Source organism: Aethalodelphis obliquidens, unplaced genomic scaffold (assembly GCF_003676395.1).
Source record: "Aethalodelphis obliquidens isolate GAN/ISIS:26980383/991018 unplaced genomic scaffold, ASM367639v1 scaffold88, whole genome shotgun sequence".
Lineage (NCBI taxonomy): Eukaryota > Metazoa > Chordata > Mammalia > Artiodactyla > Delphinidae > Aethalodelphis > Aethalodelphis obliquidens.
Window position 1 is genome coordinate 6,074,508 of NW_020838032.1, and position 21,699 is coordinate 6,096,206.

Here is a 21,699-nt window from a genome sequence, read left to right on the forward strand (position 1 = left end):
GGCACCCCACGCACATATTGTATTTTTGGTTCCTGAGACAAGGAAATGTATATCGTTGTGAAAGAAAACAGGTAATTGGTTCCAAAACTCACTTTTTGGCCAGAACCAACCAGTGGCCCTGCAAAGTGGCTGGGTCTTGTGGCCCTAGTTAGGATAGAGGAATAAGGAAGCTTCTTCCTGGAGCCCCATCAGGGAAGGGCTCAAACCCAACCCATGCTGGCCAGATTGCAGCTTTCCCTGCTGGTACCTGGTAAGGTGCATGCCAGCAATGCACCAGTGCCCCTAAGCTCCCCACAGCCTCGCCCAACCCTGCTGCCACTGGCATAAAGCTGCCCATTGGAAAGTTTTGTTTCAGTTTTCAAACATAGCAGCTCCTCTGGTGTTCCTTCCTAGCCTGCCTAGTGTCCATCATTGACAGCTTTTACGGCAGGAAGGTGGGCAGGTTGATAACAGCCTCGTTCACAGGGGTCTCTAAAATGAGGTGGGGGCAGACTGAATCAGTGAGTCACGCATTTCATTCACTCAAGTTCCACCTTTGCAAATTTTTTTTTTATCTGTGAACTGCGTGTGCTTTTTATTTACCTAGAAATGACTCAGAGAGAGAAATTAGAGGTGTGTGGTGTAACATGACTTGCTGGTGAGTGGTCAATTCTGTCCGCTTTTCTGCTCCTGAGACCGATCTCCAGAGGGTGCCAAGGATAGCCAGGTTTCATTTATTTGTCCAAGTACAGGCATGATCAAAAGTGTTCTAAATAAGTCATGGTTTACAGCATAGATTATAGAATTTCCTCTGATTATTTGATTGGGTCACACGAATTTAAAGTTCAATTGAAACTTCACTTTCAAAGTTTCCTCTCCTTTTCTCTGAATATGCCAGAGCATGATGACAAGAGTATCACAGATTCCTAAAAATCCACCCAAACAAGCATATCTCAATACATTATGGTTTATTCACCTTAAGAAGAATCTAGAATACAGTATCAACAAGGATACTGGAACATGGTTTGGGATGGGAGACAGAGTTATGCCCAGTTGTGTTCTGGACCACTGATATAGATGATTCTCACTTCATTTTAGAGTTTCTATAATTGTAGCAATTATCTCTGAAAGATTTTTGTCCACACTGATTTGAATGAAATTTTCTGGAGCTGATGGGGGCTCCAAAGTATCAAACTGGGACTGCAATAACTCAGGGGACATAAAATGCCCTTTTCTTTTGAGTAAGCGTCCAGAGATGACCTCGAACGACCCAGTCAGATGGACCACAAGAAGCTTCACTTCAGCCAGCTTTTCTTCCTTTCCTGACTCATCACACTTCAGAGGTGCACCATCTTTTCCTTGTATTAAGATGTCTCTGTATACTTTCTTCAGAGCTGAACAGGCAAGAATTACATGCTGTCCAGAGGCTACATCTCTGTTAAAAAAATAAAGTGTGTGGGGGGAAGATGAGCGCTAGAGTGAAGACATTTAAAATAACTGGTGTCAAGTCTAGGTTGAGGACTAGAGTCCCACTTCTCTGACAGTGGAAGGTGTTACAAATGGTGGCCAAGTATCAGCCAGTCCTGGCTTTGAGGTAAAGATCTTCCACTAGTGAGGCATCTTGGGTAACATATTTACCTCCCCGAGCATCAGTTCATCATCTGCTAAATGCAACTACTCAGAGTACCTGCCCATAGAACTGTAATGAGTAAGTTTATCAAGGTGCCCAGCACACAGGAAATGCTTGGTAAGTATTGGCTCTGCCCCTTGGATGTAGGATGTGACTGAGCCACCACTTGTAGACATGGGTGGCTGCCGGCAGGTACCTGTGCCCCGCACACAGCACAGCTCAGGCTCTCCTCTCAGGTATTCAGGGATTTGAATTTCACAACTGGCTTCTCTCCATTCCTACTCTACAGTATGCTGGGAGTCTGGGGAAGTTACCAGTGCAGAGCTAGAGAGAGCAGGAGAAAAGGGAGCATCAGCCCCTGTGTGGTCAAGGTGAGAAGGATGTGAGAAGTGTCCAGGGCAGTGCTAAGGAAAAAAAAAAAAAAACTGAGCCAGAAATAGAGGTAGAGTGACAAGGCACCAATAAGGGAAAACCAGTGTTGTTCAAGACCATACATGAGGGTGAGCCCCCTTTCCACTAAACCTACATGTACCAGCCAGAAGAGGCAGTCATCTTGGGGCCAGGAAGGAACTGTATAAAGAGGTGAAGGGTCAAAGCTGGCTTGGGTACTTAGAAATTTCAGTTCAGAACTGAGAATTCTGAAGGGGCCTGCCTTGATTCATGGCCACTGTAGACTGGAGACCCAGTGGATGGAGTGTGTCATCAGCAACAAACCTATGTACCTGAGCCTTCTGGCTCTTCCCAAGGGCCATGAGTGAGAGCTTGTTTATTCTGAGCCTGGAAGTCTGATCTCTATTCTCCTGAGGATCTTCACTTCTGCTTCCATCACAGGTCAGTATGTTAGATCTCTGACAAGTCTGTTTATGTTAGAGACCCAAGTGGGCAGGAGTTCTCAACTCCAAACCTTAAACCCCTAAGCCCATGCAAAGAGGGCTGCCAGCCATGTCTGTGCAGTCTAAAAAAAGTAAACTGATTTTTAATCATACGTATACTCTAATTTCATATGGCCCACATGATTTTAGATTTATAAAACATGACTTCATCTGAGACAGCAAGATTTAGAACCTATTCCCTGCCACTTCTTTATCTTCCATGTCCCAACCAGGATTCCCAGGGGTCTGGCCCACAGATGGGTTGGGGAGGACCTCGTTTGCTCAGAGGCATGCTACAGAGCTGAACAATTTGAGACTTCAATCCTGGTGGCCAGTTATCTGTTGACTTATGAATGACCCCAGATCTTCCTGGTTGTCAGAGTTTGAAGTAGGAGGCAATATAAGTGGTGGCTAAGGTATAGCTATACGTCATTATTATTTTTTTAGCACTTACTATATATATTAGGTACTGTTCTAAGTGCTACCCATGCTTCATCTCACTAATTCCTCACAACAGTCTGTGAGTAGGAACTATATTTATCCCCATTTTCAGATGAAGAAACAGGTTTATGGAAGCCAAGTGGCTGACCAAGATTCCCAGCTAGTAATTGTGGAGTTGTTTAGAAGGCTAACTCCAGAACCCAACTAAACTACACATCTGTGGCTGATTAAAATCATTGTTGGTTACTTGATAGAGGTGCATTTCATTTCTGGGATGCCATATCAGCAGTCAGTTGTGATTTCAAGAGTGTATTTTTTCCCCTGTACTTTGTGATGGGTTTTCTTTACTCACTGGCTTACCTGGCGCCTGATTTTCTCTTACCTTTGTAAAATGTCATGCAAGTTGCAGAGCCATGGAATCCTGTCCTGAAATGAAGGCAGACACAAAGTGGCTTTTCTAGGTTTTGTTCGTTTTTACAGGAAGTTAATCATTTTCATCAATGTTAAGGTCCAGAGAGATCTTAGTGGTTTTGAGGAGTAGGCCATGCACAAGGCTGAGGGGTCAAGTCACTAGGCAGTTCAGCACAGAAGCATTTTCCTGGTCCAGGTGTCAGAGGCTCTTTTCATAATAATAAAAATTGCCCTAAAATACCAGTATGTAACTTCCACCATCTTTTTTTTTTTTTTTTTTTTTGTGGTACGCAGGCCTCTCACTGTTGTGGCCTCTCCCGTTGCGGAGCACAGGCTCTGGACGTGCAGGCTCAGCGGCCATGGCTCACGGGCCCAGCTGCTCTGCGGCACGTGGGATCCTCCCAGACCGGGGCACGAACCTGCGTCCCCTGCATTGGCAGGTGGACTCTCAACCACTGCGCCACCAGGGAAGCCCAACTTCCACCATCTTAATCTTCCCATTGTAAGTATATTTTCTCTGGTTCTGATATGTATATAAATCTTTATTATACTGTATGATTCTTTAGGTGCCTCTGATCTCAAATGCAGAGAGGTATTCACAGAAACCCTATGTCAGCTGCTCTCTGGTCCTATTCTTCAAATCCTCCAAAAGCAAAGCTCTACTCAGATATAAGCAGTGTGAGAATTTTGTATTTCTCCAGAGAAGGCAGAGGAAGTTTACATAGGGCACCCTACAGTGTTTCACAAAGGAATCCTCCTAGGGTAAATACTGATTGGTCATAATGCATTTAAAGAAAAACATAATTTTTTATTATGGAAATTTTAAACACATTCAATGATTTTCAACTCACAGTCTGATTTTATATATGTCCCAGCCATATCCTTACCTGTGCCCTCATCCTTTATCATTTTGATGCATATTCAAGAAACATGATGTGTCTTTAGAAGTCCTTGCTCTTAAACATTTGATTACTACTGTTTTATTTAGGATTTTTGCATTTATAATTGAGATTGACCTGCATTTGTTTTCTTGTATAGTCCATGTTAAATTTTGGTATCAAGGTTATACTAGCCTCATAAAATAAGTAGGGCAGCTTTCCCTCTTTTTCTGTTCTTTGAAACAGCTTGTATACAATATATTACTGTTATGAACTGAATGTTTTTATTTCCCCAAAATTCATACCCCCTAATGTAATGATATTTGGAGGTAATTAGGTTTAGATGAGGTCATGAGGGTGGGGTCCTCATGATGGGATTAGTGTCCTTTTGAGAAGAGACCAGTGAGCTAGTGTGTACTTTTTCTCTCCTTCCACTGCCCTACCCCTCAGTCACCCAGTGAGGATACACTAAGAAGGCAGCCATCTACAAGCCAGGAAGAGAAACTCCAGGCTCAGAATAAACAAGAACCTGACCATGCTGGCATCTTGCTCTTGGACCTTCACCCTCCAGAACTGTGAGAAATAAGTGTCTATTGTTTAAGCCACCCCGTCTATGATATTTTGTTACAGCAGCCTGAGCTAAAACTCATCTTAAAAACTCTGTGCCTGGGGCTTTTTTTGAGGAAAGATCTCTGATTACAGGTTCAATTTCTTGAATGAGCATTGTGTTATATTCAGATTTTTCTATTCTTGATTCAGTTTTGGTAACTGAAATACTTTAGAATCAGCAAGGTCACGTTTCCATTGGCAGGGGTGGGGGGGAGTAGACTGTGTCCCTGAGCACTGTCTCTGCCATCAGATCACTGTCATCCAAGCCTGTTTTCCCACAGTAATTTATATTTTTCTATGAAAGTGTCCAATTTTATCTAAGTCTTAAAATTCACTGGTATCAGATTTTTCATGGCCTCTTTTCATTCCTAGTCTTAATTGTGCTTTTTTTCCCCCTTGATCAATCTTGCCAGAGATTTGTCTGTTTTTATCTTTTCAAACAATTAGTTTCACTCATCACCTATATGGCTTCTTTGTTTTATATTCCATTAATTTCAGCACTTATTTCTATATTTTTCTACATTCTTCCTTTTTATTATTTTTTTTCTACTTAAACCCTTAGATCATCATTTTCATTTTTGTTATTTTTCCAAAAGTGCATTCAGAGGCTGTAAATTTCCTTCTAAGTACTCTTTCAGCTATATCCCATAAGTTTTAGTTGATAGCACTTTTGTCATACATTTCCAAATATCTTATAATTTCCACTATGATTTTTAACTTATGAATTTATATGAATGTCAATTTTTATTTTTCAATTTTACTTATTTCTACAGTTTCCAACCATTTTATGATTTGTGAGAATTTTTATTATTGATTTCTAATTCTTGTGCATTATGATAAAAAATGTGATTGATTGGTATGATATTGACTCTTTAGAATTTGTGGCAAATTGTGCCATAGAGCACTAGTACTATGTGGTCTAGTATATGGTCAATATTTATAAATGTTCCATATGTACTTGAAAAGAATGTTTATTTTTTATTCATGCTTTTCAATATATTTGTTGTTTAAATCTTCTATATCTTTACTAATTCTTCTTGTCTGTTTTGTGTATCTTTTGTCTGTTTCGATGTTTTCAAGAGAGTTGTTTTAAATTCTCCCATAGATTAAGAATTGACAGTTTTCCCTTCTGTCTTTGTGTGTCTGAAAATGTCTTCTGCTCTTACTCTTACTCATTTTAAATAAGATTTCAGTTGGTAAAGAATTCTTGGTTGACAGTTATTTTCCCTCAGCAGTTTAAATACTTACTCCCTGTCTTTAGGGCTCTATTGTTGTTGAGAAGTATCTCTTGTTAAATTGGGCAATCATTCAGAACATATATTTTCTCTTTGGTAGCTATAGGTAGAAAATAAACCTCTTTGTCCTTGATGTTTTGCAGTTTTACTATTTATCCTGTTCAGGACTCATTTTATATATTCAGTCTAAGGAAACTGTTAATATTATCTCTTTGAAAATTGCCTTTCCCCCACTTATTCTATTCTCCTTGGATTCCTTTTAGTTGTATGTGAAACATTTTATTATACCAGTCTCTTAATTTTTCTCGAATATTTTTCTAGTTATCTAGCTCTCTTATTCACTCTGGGTAATATCCTCTAGTCTGCCTTCTAATTCACTAGTTCTCTCTTCAGCTGTGTCTAGTTTATTGTTTAATCCATCTATTGATAATGAAATATTATCAATAAATTTTGTTTCTTTCATTTGATTCTTTAAAAAAATTAAAGTATAGTTGATTTGTAATATTATATTATTTCATTTGATTCTGTCTGTTTCTTGGAGTATGACTTATTCCATTTGTGCTTTTTTGCTGATTCTCTCTCACAGTGGTTCATTTACCTGTATCGTTTGTACTTTTTGACTGCAGGTGCATCTTCAGATTTTTTTTCCCTTGTAGGAGTGCTGAGTTTTGGAAACATTTCCATAGGTAGTTTTGCCAATTCCAGACTAGTATTACATTAATTTTTCAACTTGGTCTATGTCATATGAAGTGAATTGGGCGTAGGAAAGTCTAGTTTTCCACCTGTGGTCCAGGGGAGACAGCCAGATTCTTTGCTGCTTCTTGAATCTAGTGAGTGGAGATATTCGTAATCCTCACTCAGATAAAGTCTTCCTTTAAATACTTTATGCAAGTCCTCGCACTTAGTTTCAGGACCAGCTCCATGCATCATATAGGCCTCATCTCCCATCTCTACAGGGGCATCAGAATCTCAGTTCCCAGCCTCCTGGCTTACATGCATTTCCAAAACTTGGGGGAAGAGGTTATTTAGGTTTAACTAAATCTTGCCACTTTGATTCTGGCACCTGAGAATTTCTCATATTTCTTCTGACCTTGGTTAAGCCCTTGGCTATGCCCCCCCCACCCACAATCTTTTCCACCAGGAGCCTTTCAAGTTCTCCAGCTCTGGGTGAGCTCCTTTAGTTCCTGAATATCTCCTCTGGGCTCAGGCTTTCCCATTTCTTATTCAGAGTAACTACTCAGTAAGTGAAACGTTCATTCCACCAAGGCCTTCACTCTGTACTCAGCAAACTAAAGACCCTCCCGTTACTAGGACCCACCCTTTTCAAGAAGCAGAAGATTTTACACACACACACACACACTCACACACACTCTCAATCACACACAAAACACACACATATATTTAATTTTTTCATATTAAATAAAACTTTTGAAAAGCATGTGTGCTAATATTGGGTTGAGGTTCCTGGAAGTTTTACTAGTGATAGAATTTTTTAAGACTTTACCTCTATGGGGACTTCCTTGATGGCGCAGTGGTTAAGAACCCGCCTGCCAATGCAGGGGACACAGGTTCGATCCCTGGTCCGGGAAGATTTCACATGCCGCAGAGCAACTAAGCCTGCGCGTCACAACTACTGAGCCTGCTCTCTAGAGCCTGTGAGCCACAACTACTGAGCCCACGTGCCACAACTACTGAAGCCTGCGTGCCTGGAGCCCGTGCTCGCAATAAAGAGTAGCCCCCGCTTGCTGCAACTAGAGAAAGCCCGTGCGCAGCAATGAAGACCCAACGCAGCCAAAAATAATAATAATTAAAAAAAAAAAAAGACTTGGGCTTCCCTGGTGGCGCAGTGGTTGAGAGTCCACCTGCCGATGCAGGGGACATGGGTTCGTGCCCTGGTCCAGGAAGATCCCACATGCCGCAGAGCGGCTAGGCCCATAAGCCATGGCCGCTGAGCCAGCATGTCCGGAGCCTGTGCTCCGCAACGAGAGAGGCCACGACAGTGAGAGGCCCACATAACGCAAAAAAAAAAAGACTTAACCTCTATGTACACACTAGTCGACCAGAGACCACTTAGAAGTACAAATGCAACAGTTACAAAATCCACACAAGACACAGATCAAATGACAACTATCACCTAACTTACACAAATAATAAAACAACAGCTATTAATACATAATTCACAGAAATTATTCCTCAAGTTACAACAGCTACTACAATGTGCACACATTGTAGCTCAAATGTATTTAATGAATAAAACATTTGTTTATGTTAGCACTTGTCTGACTGTAGTCAGTAGAACCATTGTGGTTATTTCTAAACAAAGTAACAAGATAATGAGGCTTACCAGCTCCAGATTTGCAGACCACAAAGAACTCTGTGCTTTATGAGGAGACCTATGTGCTCTTGGAAAAGAGTGTATATGTTTAAGGTTTATTATTGGCAAGGTTTTCTAAGACATCATACTCAAAAACTAAATGTTCTGGAGAAGTCTATGAGGAGAAAAAAAGTTGTAGGAGCTATACTTATGGAACTTGAAATTGCCACTGTAACACATATTTTCTGGGCTTACGGCAGGGGTCCAGGAAGAAAAGTGTCAAGGATTATAGGTAGCGGGGATAATTAGATGGACTTACTGAGCTGTGCAGTATTTTATGATGGAAAATTGCCCATGGGAAAAGCTGCCAATTCAAGCACAGATTTGGATTTCCCCTTTCCTTCATCCATTTACAAGCATTTGTTGTGTGCTTAGGGAGATCCAGACACAGCTCTGGGTGCTTTCTTTCAGTACTCTAGACATGATCACCCTAAGTTTAACTTCTAAGATTCCATTTGCACTCAACTTTCTAAATTCCTTTCTTTCCTGTACTCTCACTGTGAATAGCTAAGCTTTTCTATTATATTCATGAACTAACAGGAATGAAAAAGAGAACACTGTTAGTTATACAATGACCTTAAAAAAATTTTTTTTAAACCTCTTTGGCTATATTTTCCAAAACAGCTCCTCTAATAGAAGGCTGTAGCAGAGCAGGGTGACTGGGCCTTAAAGACTCATGAGTCAGCAGGATGAGCAGTTTCCTACCTAGGATCCAGTCCTACAAAGATACAGTGCCTTTCAGGCCTGCAGGAAGGGCAGCACAGGCCACTTACTTGGTAAAGTGGTATACTAATCATTAACGGGACTAACTTCATTGTGTGTTTTACATGTAAATGGGGGCATCCCATTTCAAGCTGTAGAAATGATGTCAACTTTTAAAAAGTTAAGGAGTCTGCTTATAGCATATGGGGCCCACAGTGAGGTAACTTCCTAAGCACTTGGAAAAGAAGGAAAGAAGCTTGTTCTTTAAAGCTTTAATTTAAAGAGCAACACTTAATAGAAAGGAGCGGAGATATATAAACTCATCTGAAGGAGTAAAAAGGACCCTCAGGCTAGCAGGACATCACTATGATCCAACTGCATATTTTTACACACATAAAGGAAGCACGTCTGTCCCAGCAAGGCTTGGTGGGTGTGAAAGCCCAGGGCAGGAGCACTACGGTATTAAACAGCAGAGTACTGACCAGAGGACATGTCTGGCCATTGGACTGAGTTCTGGCCATAGGACTTTGAATATCATATTCTCATTAGCAAACATCTTCCTGTAAGGGGATGGCTGGTCTCACACCACTAGAAACTTCAGCCCTAACTCTCCTACTCTTTTGATTGCATGTTCACTGAGAAACCTGATTGTATGTTGGCTTCTGAAATCAGATCCATGTGAAGTGTTACAGGCCATGTGGCACTTAAATTTCTCCTTGTAAATTAATCAACTGGCATTCTGTTTTTTTTGTGTGTGTGTGGTACGCGGGCTTCTCACTGCTGTGGCCTCTCCCGTTGCGAAGCACGGGCTCCAGATGCGCAGGCTCAGCGGCCATGGCTCACAGGCCTAGCTGCTCCGCGGCATGTGGGATCCTCCCGGACCGGGGCATGAACCCACGTCCCCTGCATCGGCAGGCGGACTCTCAACCACTGTGCCACCGGGGAAGCCCCGGCATTCTGGTTTTATGTAGAAATCTTGTGAACCTGACTAGTGGGGTTCTCATATGAGACATGAATGCATGTTCAATGTGTTGACGGTGTCAGGCATTGAGCTGACAAGACAGAGAGCCTGACTACCCTTGTCCTATCTGGGTAGGCAGACAGCCTTTTCCACAATACATCCCTTGTCACTGTACAAGTCTCTAGGTGAAACAAAATCCTGAGACTATTGCCGTGGGCTGCTAACCCCCATTCAGCAAGAATGTTTGGTTTAGAAGAGGTAGTTGGAAGGTTCAGAGGGCCAAATGCTAATTCACATATTCAGTATTCACATGCCTACTTAGAGTTCAAGGAGCAATTATAATGATGCATTAGGACTGATTCACAGATGCAAACACAACAAACAAATGAGTTGTTCTTCTGCATGAGTAAAATGTTCCTAGTGGGTTTGGATGAACCAAGGAGAGGGGATAATTTGTTTAATTTCTAGTACTTTAGACATCTCTTCTTTCTTCACATTAGCAGAGGAGCAAACTTGTGTTCTGTTGTTTTACTTAGATGGCACATTTCCTCCAGTCCATCGGCACAAATATCTCTTTGTACAGAGATCAATCTCTATTATTTTATGGCTTAGGAAACAAATATGTTATGGTGTTAAGTTGGGTATTGACTTTATTATTCATTACATTTTCTGCATGCCTGAAACGTTTCACAATAAAGACGGAACAAATTAAAAATAACGGAAAACATGTTTGGGTAATAAGCTTCCTATCCTATGTATAGGAAAATGGAACTTTACTTTGAATCCATACTTTTTTATTGTTTTTAATAGTGCCTCAATATGTGCCTTCGTCAAGAATTAAGCATGTTGCATCACTTAGTCATAATAAAATTCCTCAGAAGCTCAACCATGAAAACTAATATTAATACATGGAAACATTAAACTATTTAAACAAAAATGGATGCTTTCAGACATTTGCCCAATCAGAATGTATGTTGGACCAGTTTATTCACTGCACCGGTAAGGTCTGGGTCCACCAGCCATAAAAACAATGAGAGAAGGTTGGAGATAAAACAGAAGCACTTTCAACTTTATTTTACAGAAGTTTCCAAGTATTGAGTCATAATTACACAATTGGGATCCTTCCTCGGAGGATCACATGGGGCCACAAGCAGAGAGTTTTCCCAAAGCAGCTCCAAAGGCTACCTAGACTCCATGTGGAAACCAGAATTCTCAGACCTGCTGTGTAAAGCCAGTTGTCACCTGCCTCAAATACCCTTCAAGGCCTAGGCCCCTACAATGGATGTGCTCACCGGGGGCTGTGCCTCTCTCCTGCTCTCACCCTCACCCTTGCTTTCACCCTTTCTTGCTCCACTTAATCAACCCTGATTCATTTCTTGTAGATTATTTTTGTGTGTGTGTAGTATCAGGGCCTTTAACACAGTAGAAAAAGTAGAGTCTTAGAGGTTGGAGAGATCCCCCTCACTCTGTGCCTTTGCTCAAGTTACTTCTCTGTGCCTCCCTTTGTTCATCTGCAAAATGGGGGAATCATATATAATACATTGAGCTGCTTTGGGACTTAAACAGGAAAAGGAGTAGACTCCATTTTAAACATTACTTTTTGGCTGATTTAATAGCTGCAATAAACAGCATTCATTTCCGACTCTGAATTTTGAAAAGACCTTTAATAAATAAATTTAGTATGCAGTGGGCTCTAACTCCACAAACAATGAATACTTAATATGTGCAAAGCACCATATCGAGCACTGGGGATATAAATATGAACAGTGCAGTCCCTGTCCTCGAGGGGGTCACAGCCTGAGGATGGGTATTTATCAATTAAACTACCCACAGGACAGTAATGAGGGCTCCAAGAAATATAAGAAGGGCTATGATAAGACAAGGGGAGAGAGCAATTTTGATCAGGCCCTAGGAAGACTAAATCTTAAAGGGTAAAGAGGATTTTAATGGAAGCAGGGCCTGTCAAGCAGAGGGAAGGGCAAGACTTGGCATATTAAAGATGGTTTACCAAGACTCTTGTCTAAATGGATGAGGCAGGAGCTCAGCACTGGTGAACAGGAGGTGTGGGAGTTGATAGGTGAGGAAGGTCAGCAGAAACTGTCAGGACTAGAGAATCAAGACCCTGAGTGACCTGCTAAGGAGTCTGGACTTTATTGTTAGGGTCTTAGGGAGGACTTGGACACATGAGCTCCAAATTTTGTGTTCACGTTTGTGAAAAAAGGGAATGATTGAGATCTCCTTTTCACAGATGCAGAAACTGGGGCAAAACAGAGGATATATTAAAGCAAATTCACTGAACTCTGTGTGTAAATAGTTACTACGGACAATATGGTAACTAAGGCAAGTCAAACACAAAAAGTCTTAGGGGAAAGAGAGGAGGAAACAACATAACCCAAATGAACATCCCTGCTTGCTGGATCTGATGTTCTAGGTCCCTTCATTCCTGATAGTCCTTACATGCAGGGATGGGCGGGGGGCAGTGTACCCTGAATCCCCAGCCCAGTGCTTAAGCACTTGGCCTATCTAGAGAAACAGTGTCTTCTGGAAGGGGATGATGGTTAAAGGGCAGGGCAGGAGCTCAGAGGAACAGATGGAAGATGAGTGTGTCCAGCATTGCTGGGGAGGTGGAGAGAGGGCAAGGAAAGTAGGAGGGGAGGACAATGGGCGATGGACTGGTTTTATCTGGTGCAAAAGTGAACTTAAGCCCATAGAGGAAAGAATGCATGTAAAAATAATATATACCCCAAAAAGGATAGGGGGAAAAACTCAAATTCAATTAGTAGGTATTTTTAGAAGATGAAACCAAGGGTGATGAAAATTCTGTGAAAGGATTTTTCGGCACTGGTTGAATTTTCTATACAGGATAAGTATTATATTTATAATCAGGGAAAAATTTTCAAAAAACCTCTTTTAAATAGACTTTGAGGTTGAAGTCTGCTCAAGTGTCACCATACGCTACCAGGACAGCATGAACCTGGCACATATGGCAGACTCACTGACTGGCAGCTTGGAAATTCTTTATTATCATCATCATCACGCTAATAATGTATTGCATCCTGGGTGGCGTATCTTTCTATACCAGCGCTGTCCAATAGAGCTTTTTGCCCTGAGGGAAATGTCCTCTATCTGTGCCACCTGGATTAGCAGCCGCCAGCCACATGTGGCTGTTGAACACTTGAAATGTGGCAGTGCAACCCAGGAACTGGAGTTTACATTTAATTTAATTGAAACAGACTTAAGGAGCCCTTGGTATATTCAACTCAGGTTCTTTCTCTTCACATCTCAGCCTTCTGAGCACAATACCCTCCCCAAACCCTCCTGAGACTCTTCCGCAAGGCCAACCGCTATGTCTGCCTCTAACACTCTAACTGATGTTCAGTACAGTATCTTTGGGGTGGGGGGCTGGTTGCCAGAGCAACCAGGAGGTCCTTGGTGCCAGCTCAGCTGTGACCCACACCTTCACTCTTAGACTCGCTGGGCTCTCATCAAAAATGTAAGCCATCTGCCATCTTACCTCTTTCTCTCTGCTTCTCTCTAAGGTCAGGCTAACTTGTACAGCTGCCTCTGAATATATTTAGTAACTTGTTGTGTTTCTTCCAGTAACTGATAACCTTTTCTTCGGTACAATAATTCCTCTTCTGAATTCTCCTCCCCAGCCCCCCATCCATACTGCCCACTTAACAAGCCTCACGTGTGAACAAGAGGAAGGCTGCTTAAATGCCATTTTAAAATCTGTCCATTTGGGTTGCTTTACTGTGTTCCTTATTTTAATTTTCATTTGTACCTGCCAAGGAGAAAAATAAAATAACCCTAGCACAGTCACATTTTACACACTCCACAGAAATGGTTTCTGTTACATGTATGTATATATAGATAAGATATTAGCAACAACAATAAGAAGTGATATTTACTGAATGCTTCAGGCACTTCTCTGTGCACATTTTTCATATTATCTCATTTAATCCTCGCAAGAACTCAATGAAATAGGTCCTGTCACCATCCCTACTTCACAGGAGGAAAATGAGGCACAGAGAGACTAAGTCATCTGCCAAGTCACGCAAGCTCAGTGGTGAGGCCAGGTTATCTATATTATGTTTATTATCTCTCATATAATATCATCATTATTTTGTTTACATCATTACTCTGTATCCCTTTTTTGCTTCTCTCCTCCTGCCTTCTAAAGTCAGATGCTGTAAACTTGATTTTGATGGTTTAACGTTTGAACTATTACAAATCGAGGTGCACTCCCTGGGACAAAGAGAAACCCTCAGAGTGCTCTAGAATTAGACTTAATATGGGTTAATGACTCTAGTCCTTCACGGCAGGACAAAGAGAAGAAAGTGGGGCCCAACTGGGGTGAGCCAAGGTCATGAAAGTGAAAACACCAGTGTTTCTCTTTGGCCAGTTCCATACCATACCTGCCCTTTGGACACCCTTGGCACGTGGGCCCAGCTAGAGGCCCTGCTCTCAGCTGCTCTGTGGACTCAGCCCTACGCCCTGCCCTCAGTCTCTCCTGGGTTACAGCTAATCACGCCAGTGAATCCAGTTTGTGACTCTGGTTTGAGAGAGACCCTCTAGGAAAGGGCCTCATGACAGTGTATAAAGAAATGAGGTGCTAGTCATTCATTCTTACACTCATTCATTCATTCACTCACAAATCTGCCACAAATATTTTCTGACATGTACTGTGTGTCAGGCTCTGGGGATATATAATGGTTAACAGAAATGGCCATAGTGCCTGCCCTTTTGGAGGTAAAATCTAGTTGTAGAGATAAATAGTAATCAAATTCTCACACCACCAAATGCCATGTTGCAACTGGGACAAGGACGATAAGGGATATGGTGCCATGAGAGTTTATTATAGGAGGTTTTACCTAGAAGTCAGGGAGAGCTTCCCTGAAGAAGGAGCACAGGAGCTGAGATGTGAAGCATGAGCCGGGTAACTGAGAAGAGGGCAGGGAAGTGCATTATTCCTCACAGTGGGAACAACAGAGACAAAGGCCCTGCGGGAGGAGCATGGTGGTAGAGCAACTGAAAGAGGCAAGGGTGGCTCCAGTGGATACAAGGAGGGGACGCGTGGCTCCAGAGGGCCAGATCTGAGTGTGTGAAACCCACCCCGGAGCAATTTTGTTTTTCTCCTTGGTGATCATAAATAGTGATGAATGAAAAAAAGAGCTGCAGCAGCCCAGGGAGCAGGATTTGTGACGCGACATCAGAGCCCTCCCCACTCCTGTACCTGGGGGGGGGGGGGGGGGGGTGGTTTCCTCAGGCTGCTGGTGGGGAAGCAGCCAGGGCTTTGCTAGGCAAAGATGCCAGGGCCTGGCGAGGTGGTAGGCTGATAAGTCCTGGGAAGAAAATATGAACTTCCCCACATATGAGGCAGAGGGGAGCCTCTGCCCTCTCAGGGATTACATTCTGCAGATTAAAATCCCTCAACAAAGTGTTCCGGCAGATCCTGCCGAGCTGGGGCAGAGGGTGGCATCACTGCTGATGCCAGTTTAGAGTTTAGATGGGAGTTCAGGGCCAAAGCTAACATATGTGGTGGACCCGCTGTGCACCTGGCTTTTGGAGCACTGTACGTGAGTGCATGACTCAGGAACTCTACTACAACAAGCACTGCAGGAATCTTAACCTGTGTCACCCTGCATCACAGGACATCTGTGTTGGAAATAAAAACAGACAGCAAACCTTACCTGGTCATTCAGAGGTATCCCTTTTCCCATCTTCATCCGATTTTCCTCTGGGTGATAGTCATCTGCATCGTAGAATTTCCACCCTAGCTTTAAGAACAAAGTGAGAGAGGGTATGTGGCAGGTAGTGCGGCCCACGTGACAGCCACCGTGGGGTTACTAAACCTAACGGGCAGGTACAGAAACAACCCTGCCACCCTCTTCTCCACCAGCAGCCCGAGGAAACCACCCCACCCCCCGCCCACCCAGGTACAGGAGTGGGGAGGGCTCTGATGTCGCGTCACGAATCACGCTCCCTGGGCTGCTGCAGCTCTTCTTTTCATTCATCACTATTTATGATCACCAAGGAGAAAAACAAAATTGCTCCGGTGGGTTTCACAAGCTGCATGGAGGTGTCTGTGGTGAGTTTACAAACCACTCAGGCCAGAAGAAAAGGCAGGGAGGGGAAAGGGAGAGAAGCAAAGAGACAACATGATGGGACTAGCAACTGGGAGGCATTAGAACAGGTTACCTGGGATGACAGCAGGGTGCCGACGGTGGATCTGTGGAGAGGACGTAGATGTTACATGACTGCCCTTTCCCAGCCTGCGCTGTGCCTCTTCCATCCGAGGAGCCCTGGGAAGCAGAGGGCTGCCCTACTGGTATTAATCACCGACAACTTATGATACTGAAACTGAGATAGATGCTCCTGACCCTGGAGTCTAGAGCATGGCTTTAGTTTTCTCCAGGAATTTAAATGAAATAATTATCCGGTCATCACCAATTTTTCTCCCAAAAGCAATACATAAGATCTCATTAAACTCCTGAAGTTTTTTCCTTAAGTTTTTGGTCCCTGTTTTGTAGATAATTATTTTTTTGAGAAAAAAATATTAAATTATTAAAGTGATAAATTCTACTGAGGATATTGGAGGGAGAGGTCTGACAGGGAATTTAACCTCTAAGCACCCACACAAGGTTCAAGGAGCTCATAAAAGCATTAAAATATTGGGGCTTAAAAGGGGCACACTCTTCAAATAAAGGACATGGAGAATTACCAGCACTCATTATTAAGTCTGGGAGTTGAATGCTCTCTGTGCAATGCATCTGAGAATGATCCACCTGTTCGGACCCTAACAGGCTGCATGGTCAGTGAAGAGGGCTTGGGTCCTAGAAACTGAGGTCTGGCCACAGTCTCCATTCTGCCACTAAATGACTGTGTCCTCCTGTGTAAGTCACCTTGTCCTCTAAATCTGTTTTCTCACCTGTAAAACAAGGGAACTGAGCTACATTTATCCATCCACCTACTCATTTCACTCAGCCAATATCTACTGAGCACCTACTAGCTCCTAGGACATAACGCTCAGCCCACTGAGACTGGCCATCTTGAGGCTTACAGGCTAGTGCCGTGGGGTAGGGGTGGAGGCCTTCAGGCAATTAATTAGAAACGAAGCCCCTTCGTGCTATCAGTTTCTGAAGTGTTACCCAAAATGCCAATCATTGAAGTATGAACTTCAGAAGTTTTTACCGTATCCTCCTACCATTTCACCATGCCCTCTTGCCTAAGTTTTACACACACTTTTACAATTATCTACTTGTTATTTTTGTTTAATTGGTTCACTTTTTTTTGTTGTTTTTTTGCGGTACGCGGGCCTCTCACTGTTGTGGCCTCTCCCGTTGCGGAGCACAGGCTCCCGACGCGCAGGCTCAGCGGCCATGGCTCACGGGCCCAGCCGCTCCGCGGCATGTGGGGTCTTCCCAGACCGAGGAACGAACCCGTGTCCCCTGCATCGGCAGGCGGACTCTCAACCACTGCGCCACCAGGGAAGCCCCTAATTGGTTCACTCTTTAAAATTAAACAAATGTGTTAAACAAGGAAACTTTTTCCTTCCCTTATACAGGAAGCCACCCTCACTTGCCTTAAACAGGAGGCAACCAAAAAGATGTATACAGTGAAAACAAAACGTTGTGATGAAATTCTAGCTGGATACTATTCCTTACCAAGGGTCCTCTCTCTTTTGTTAAGAAGGTATCAGGGAAGTTTTAAAAAGACACACTTGTACCAAACTGAGACCTGCTCCCAAAAGTAACCAAAGGATTGAGAGAACTGGAACCTCTCCCATTATGTTCACTCCTTTGGAGGCTGCATAGGGTGACATGTTGTAGCCTACTGGTGACTAAACCGTCCCAGCCGAACTCCAGGGCTGGTGAAATCAGCGCTGTGTACGACGGAAATCACACTTAAGACCAAGTTAGATTAGCCAGGAATGAACATGTCAGCCACCCGTCATAATTTAAAAGAAAAGCTAACTAGATTGGGGTGTAGACGGGCAGGAAGGAGATAGAAGAAAATGGAAAAACCACTCTACCACTCTAACCAAACTTCCTAACCAGAGGACAGCTGGACTGTTTGAATATGGACCAGGGACCCCCAGCAGAAATATGGCAAAGTGCTCGGCTCACAGGAGACTGGTCAGGGCCGAACATTACAAACCAGTTTGGGGCCCAAATGTCTTCTGGTGGGATGGTCTAAATCAGGATCGAGGAGACTTAAAAAGACAGTAGGCAGTAGGCTGGGGCACAGAATAATGAGAAAGGTATTCAAGAGGCCTGAGCTTGTTGCGACAGCAGGAAAAAGAAGGAAACATGGAAAGAAGCTGAGGGTGGCTTCACTAAGATTGTTAAAATATAAAGAAAGCTAACACTGCCACCCACTCAAATGGCTCCATTCATTCATTCATCAAGTCAATACATATTTATTAAGCACCTACTATGTGCCAGGCATTGTTCTAGACACATATGTCAATAAACAAAAAGGAAAAAGATCCCTTACATTCAGGTAGGGGAAGGAAAGGCAATAAACATAATAAACTTATTATTTGACATTACTTTAACAGTGTTTTAAATGGGATCTTTCTGGTTTGAGACTATTGTTTTCTTAAGGTATTACCCCACTGCTCCAAATGTTATGGAGTATATTTAAAAATCCTGCAGGGCCCTAAGAGGGGCTCACAAAAGTCACCAAAGAGCTCACTGTTGCTACATCCAATGATCAATGTAATCAATTCTCAGGCATTTTATCACTCAGTCCATCGACAACAGTTGACATTGACCTAACCATTAGAGGGCCCAGGGCTCAGTCCTTGGCCAGCTTATCCACACTCACTCCCTTGGTGTTCTGAATATGTATGTCTTTAAACATATCCACACACCGATGAGTCCTACATTTTCACCTAAAGTCCCTCTCTCCTGAACTCGACTTGGATATCTGATTGCCCACTTGACAGATCCACTTGGATGACTGATAGGCATGTCCAGCTCACCACATCCCACACTGAGCTCCTGAAATTTTCTGAATCAGGAACTGCCCATGCGGTCCAGTGTATTTTAAAGACTCTTTCTTTCTCCAGGTAGGTAGGTTTAGCTTCCAAATATTATTGTGGCATTTTTAGCCTCAAAGACAGGGAATCTTGCAGTATATACAGTAATGTCAAATAATAAGTTTATTATTAACTCCAAACCTGCTCTGCCTATTGCTTCCCCATCAGTCAACAGAAACTCTTTTCTTCCAGTTACCCAGGCCAAAAATCTTGAAATCATTCATGACTCTTCTCTCCTTCATACCCCACATCCAGTCCATCAACACATCTTTTTGGCTCTACTTTCAAAATATTCCAGCATATGACCACTTCTCTTCACCTGCATTGTTTTTCTGACCTCATCTCCCAATCACTTTGCCACAATGGCCTCCCTGCTAGTCCACAAGAAAGTCAAGCCTCAGGGCCTTTGCACTTGCCATTCCCTCTGCCCATATGCCCTTTCCTGGCTATCCACGGGCTTATTTCCTCTCTTCTTGTAGGTCTTTCTCCAACACCACTTCCTCAGAGGAGCCCTCCCTCATTATCCTGCCTGGCTCTTTGTTCCACTTACCTTCCTTTACTTTCCCCTAGAGCACCTACTGCTGCCTGGTGCACTGCACAAGTATTTATTCCCTTACTGCCTCCCTCCCTTACTAGGATGTAAACTCTTTGAGGGCAGGGATGTATCTGTCTTGCTCACTACATGTCAGTGACGTTGAGGAAGGATTGAGCTCAATAAACATTTACTGAATACATGAATATCATAACCATATGACATATGGTACAGTCTCCCCTCATCTGATCCAAGGCTTGGGTCGGGGGGCAGCACATGAACTGCCCAAGCTCACAATCAGACAGCAGTAGAACCAGGACCTAGGGCTCTTGACTTTCACTACATCACACCAGAGCGGCAGTTTTTCATTCTCTGAGTTCTTCAGTCATACACAGTGAGGGACTTTCTGGCTCTGTGTTTTATTTTAAATTTCAGTGCAAGATTCCCTGTCTTTGAGGCTAAAAATGACACAATAATTTTTGGAAGTTAAACCTACCTACCTGGAGAAAGAAAGAGTCTTTAAAATACACTGGACCGCATGGGCAGTTCCTGATTCAGATCATTCTAGAAGGGACTGGATAAGCCTTTGGAGGTTGTGATATTTTAGTTGTCTTTTGCTGCCTCTGGTGGAATGCTGCCGTAGCTGCCTTTTCTGATAATAAAGGGCATTGTCAGACTTCGGTCTAAACAGGAAGCCAAAGGCTTCCTCAGCCCCCAAGTTGGCCAGACTGGGCTGGGCAGAGGTTTTGTGGTATGCAGTGTGCCTCCCTGCTTACAAACCTTCTTAACACCGAATCCTTACAGTTGAAGGGGGAACACAGTAAATAGGAAGGTTAAATTCACGTTCCAAAATCTAATCAGAAAAGTCCAGGGCCCGACAGGAGGGAGCTGGCGCGCTGTCCAGCTTGATAAAAGTCTGTAGGAGCCTGGGACGAGGCTTGGCCCTGCTCTGTGGGCCTTGCTCCCTTGCACGCTGGGCCCACACGAGGCCCCCAGACATGGGCACCTGTGACGGCCCGGGCCGCTCCAGGTGGCGCGGGGAAGTCGTTACTCTATTCGCGCCCCTGCAGGCGCCTCTTCACAAGGCGCTTTCGCTAAAGCCTCTGCCTAAATTTACAGACGGAGAGCCCAAGTCTGGGGTATGGCCCCGGGCCGGGTGCCCCCGAGGCGAGCAGGTTGGCAAGTGGGGAGAGGGAGCAGGTGCCCTGGGCCTCAGTTCCCTCATCAGCAAAGAGAAAGGACCCTCCCGTCGCCGCGGGCCCGGAACGCCGGTGGATCTGGCCTCCGCCGCCCCGCGCCGCCCCCCCACTGCGCCCCCAGCGCCCCCAGCGCCCCGGCCCTCCCGGACCTACTTCCCCGAGCCGCTCACGCCCATCACCAGCAGCGCGTTGGGCGACGCCATCGCCCGGAGTCCCGTCGCCTTCTGAGGCCGGTCTGCTCCGCCTTCCCAGCCACGGGGGGCGGAGCCGCCCGCGACCCAGCCCGGCCCAGGCGGACCCCACGCCAAACCCCCCACCAAGACCCCGCCCCAACAGTGCCCCACCCCTCATCTGGTCCCCAGCCAGCCGCCACCCACGCCGACACACCTTCCCCTCCCCCTCGCGCCCCTTCCCCGACGAGACCCGTCCCACGCCGAGACTCCGCCCCCATGCGCTCCGCCCCAGCCGCCCCGCCCCCGCAGCGCCCGGCGAGACCCGCGCACCCGGCGGTCCACCGCTTCCCTTTCCCCCCACTTCCACCCAGTTCTCGCTGCGCCGTCCGCGCCCGTTTCCCTCGTGGGGTAAGTGGAGCCTCCCGCAGGCAGGAGGGAGCCGGCCCCGAGTCCCTGCACCTGCGGCCCTCCTCTCGTAGCCCCTCTCCGCTGCAGGGGAGCCTCGCCCTTGCAGGCCGGACCCTCGGGCTCCTCCTTCACCAATGGAAAGAGCATTTATTTGTTTTTTAAATGTTGTAAAAAGAAAAAGCAGAAAATGAATTCACACTTTGCCGCACCTGCAGGCAACAAGCGTCCGTTCCCAAAATGATCCGCCGT

The 21,699-nt window shown here is 44.4% G+C and overlaps 1 protein-coding gene and 1 long non-coding RNA gene across 7 annotated transcripts; one reads left to right on the forward strand and one right to left on the reverse strand.

The window, feature by feature from the left end:
• Nucleotides 1-930: 930 nt before the first annotated feature.
• IDNK (IDNK gluconokinase) lies at nt 931-21,116 on the reverse strand. 6 transcript variants are annotated; one of them, XM_027094211.1, is made up of 5 exons: nt 21,023-21,113; nt 16,294-16,324; nt 15,786-15,872; nt 3,305-3,348; nt 931-1,414 (listed from the first exon to the last, which is right to left on the reverse strand). In XM_027094211.1, the coding sequence occupies exons 1-5, from the start codon at nt 21,070-21,072 to the stop codon at nt 1,069-1,071; spliced, it is 558 nt and encodes a 185-aa protein (XP_026950012.1). In that variant the 5' UTR covers nt 21,073-21,113; the 3' UTR covers nt 931-1,068. The 6 variants fall into 6 exon arrangements, with proteins under 6 accessions (XP_026950012.1, XP_026950015.1, XP_026950016.1 ...); XM_027094214.1 differs by having other exon boundaries at nt 15,786-15,868; nt 21,023-21,079; XM_027094215.1 differs by lacking the exon at nt 21,023-21,113 and adding an exon at nt 16,881-17,413 and having other exon boundaries at nt 15,786-15,868.
• On the forward strand, nt 3,713-6,517 carry LOC113613481 (uncharacterized). Its single transcript, XR_003430272.1, has 2 exons — nt 3,713-3,835; nt 4,670-6,517. It is a non-coding gene; the product is annotated as an uncharacterized LOC113613481 (long non-coding RNA).
• Nucleotides 21,117-21,699: the final 583 nt, after the last annotated feature.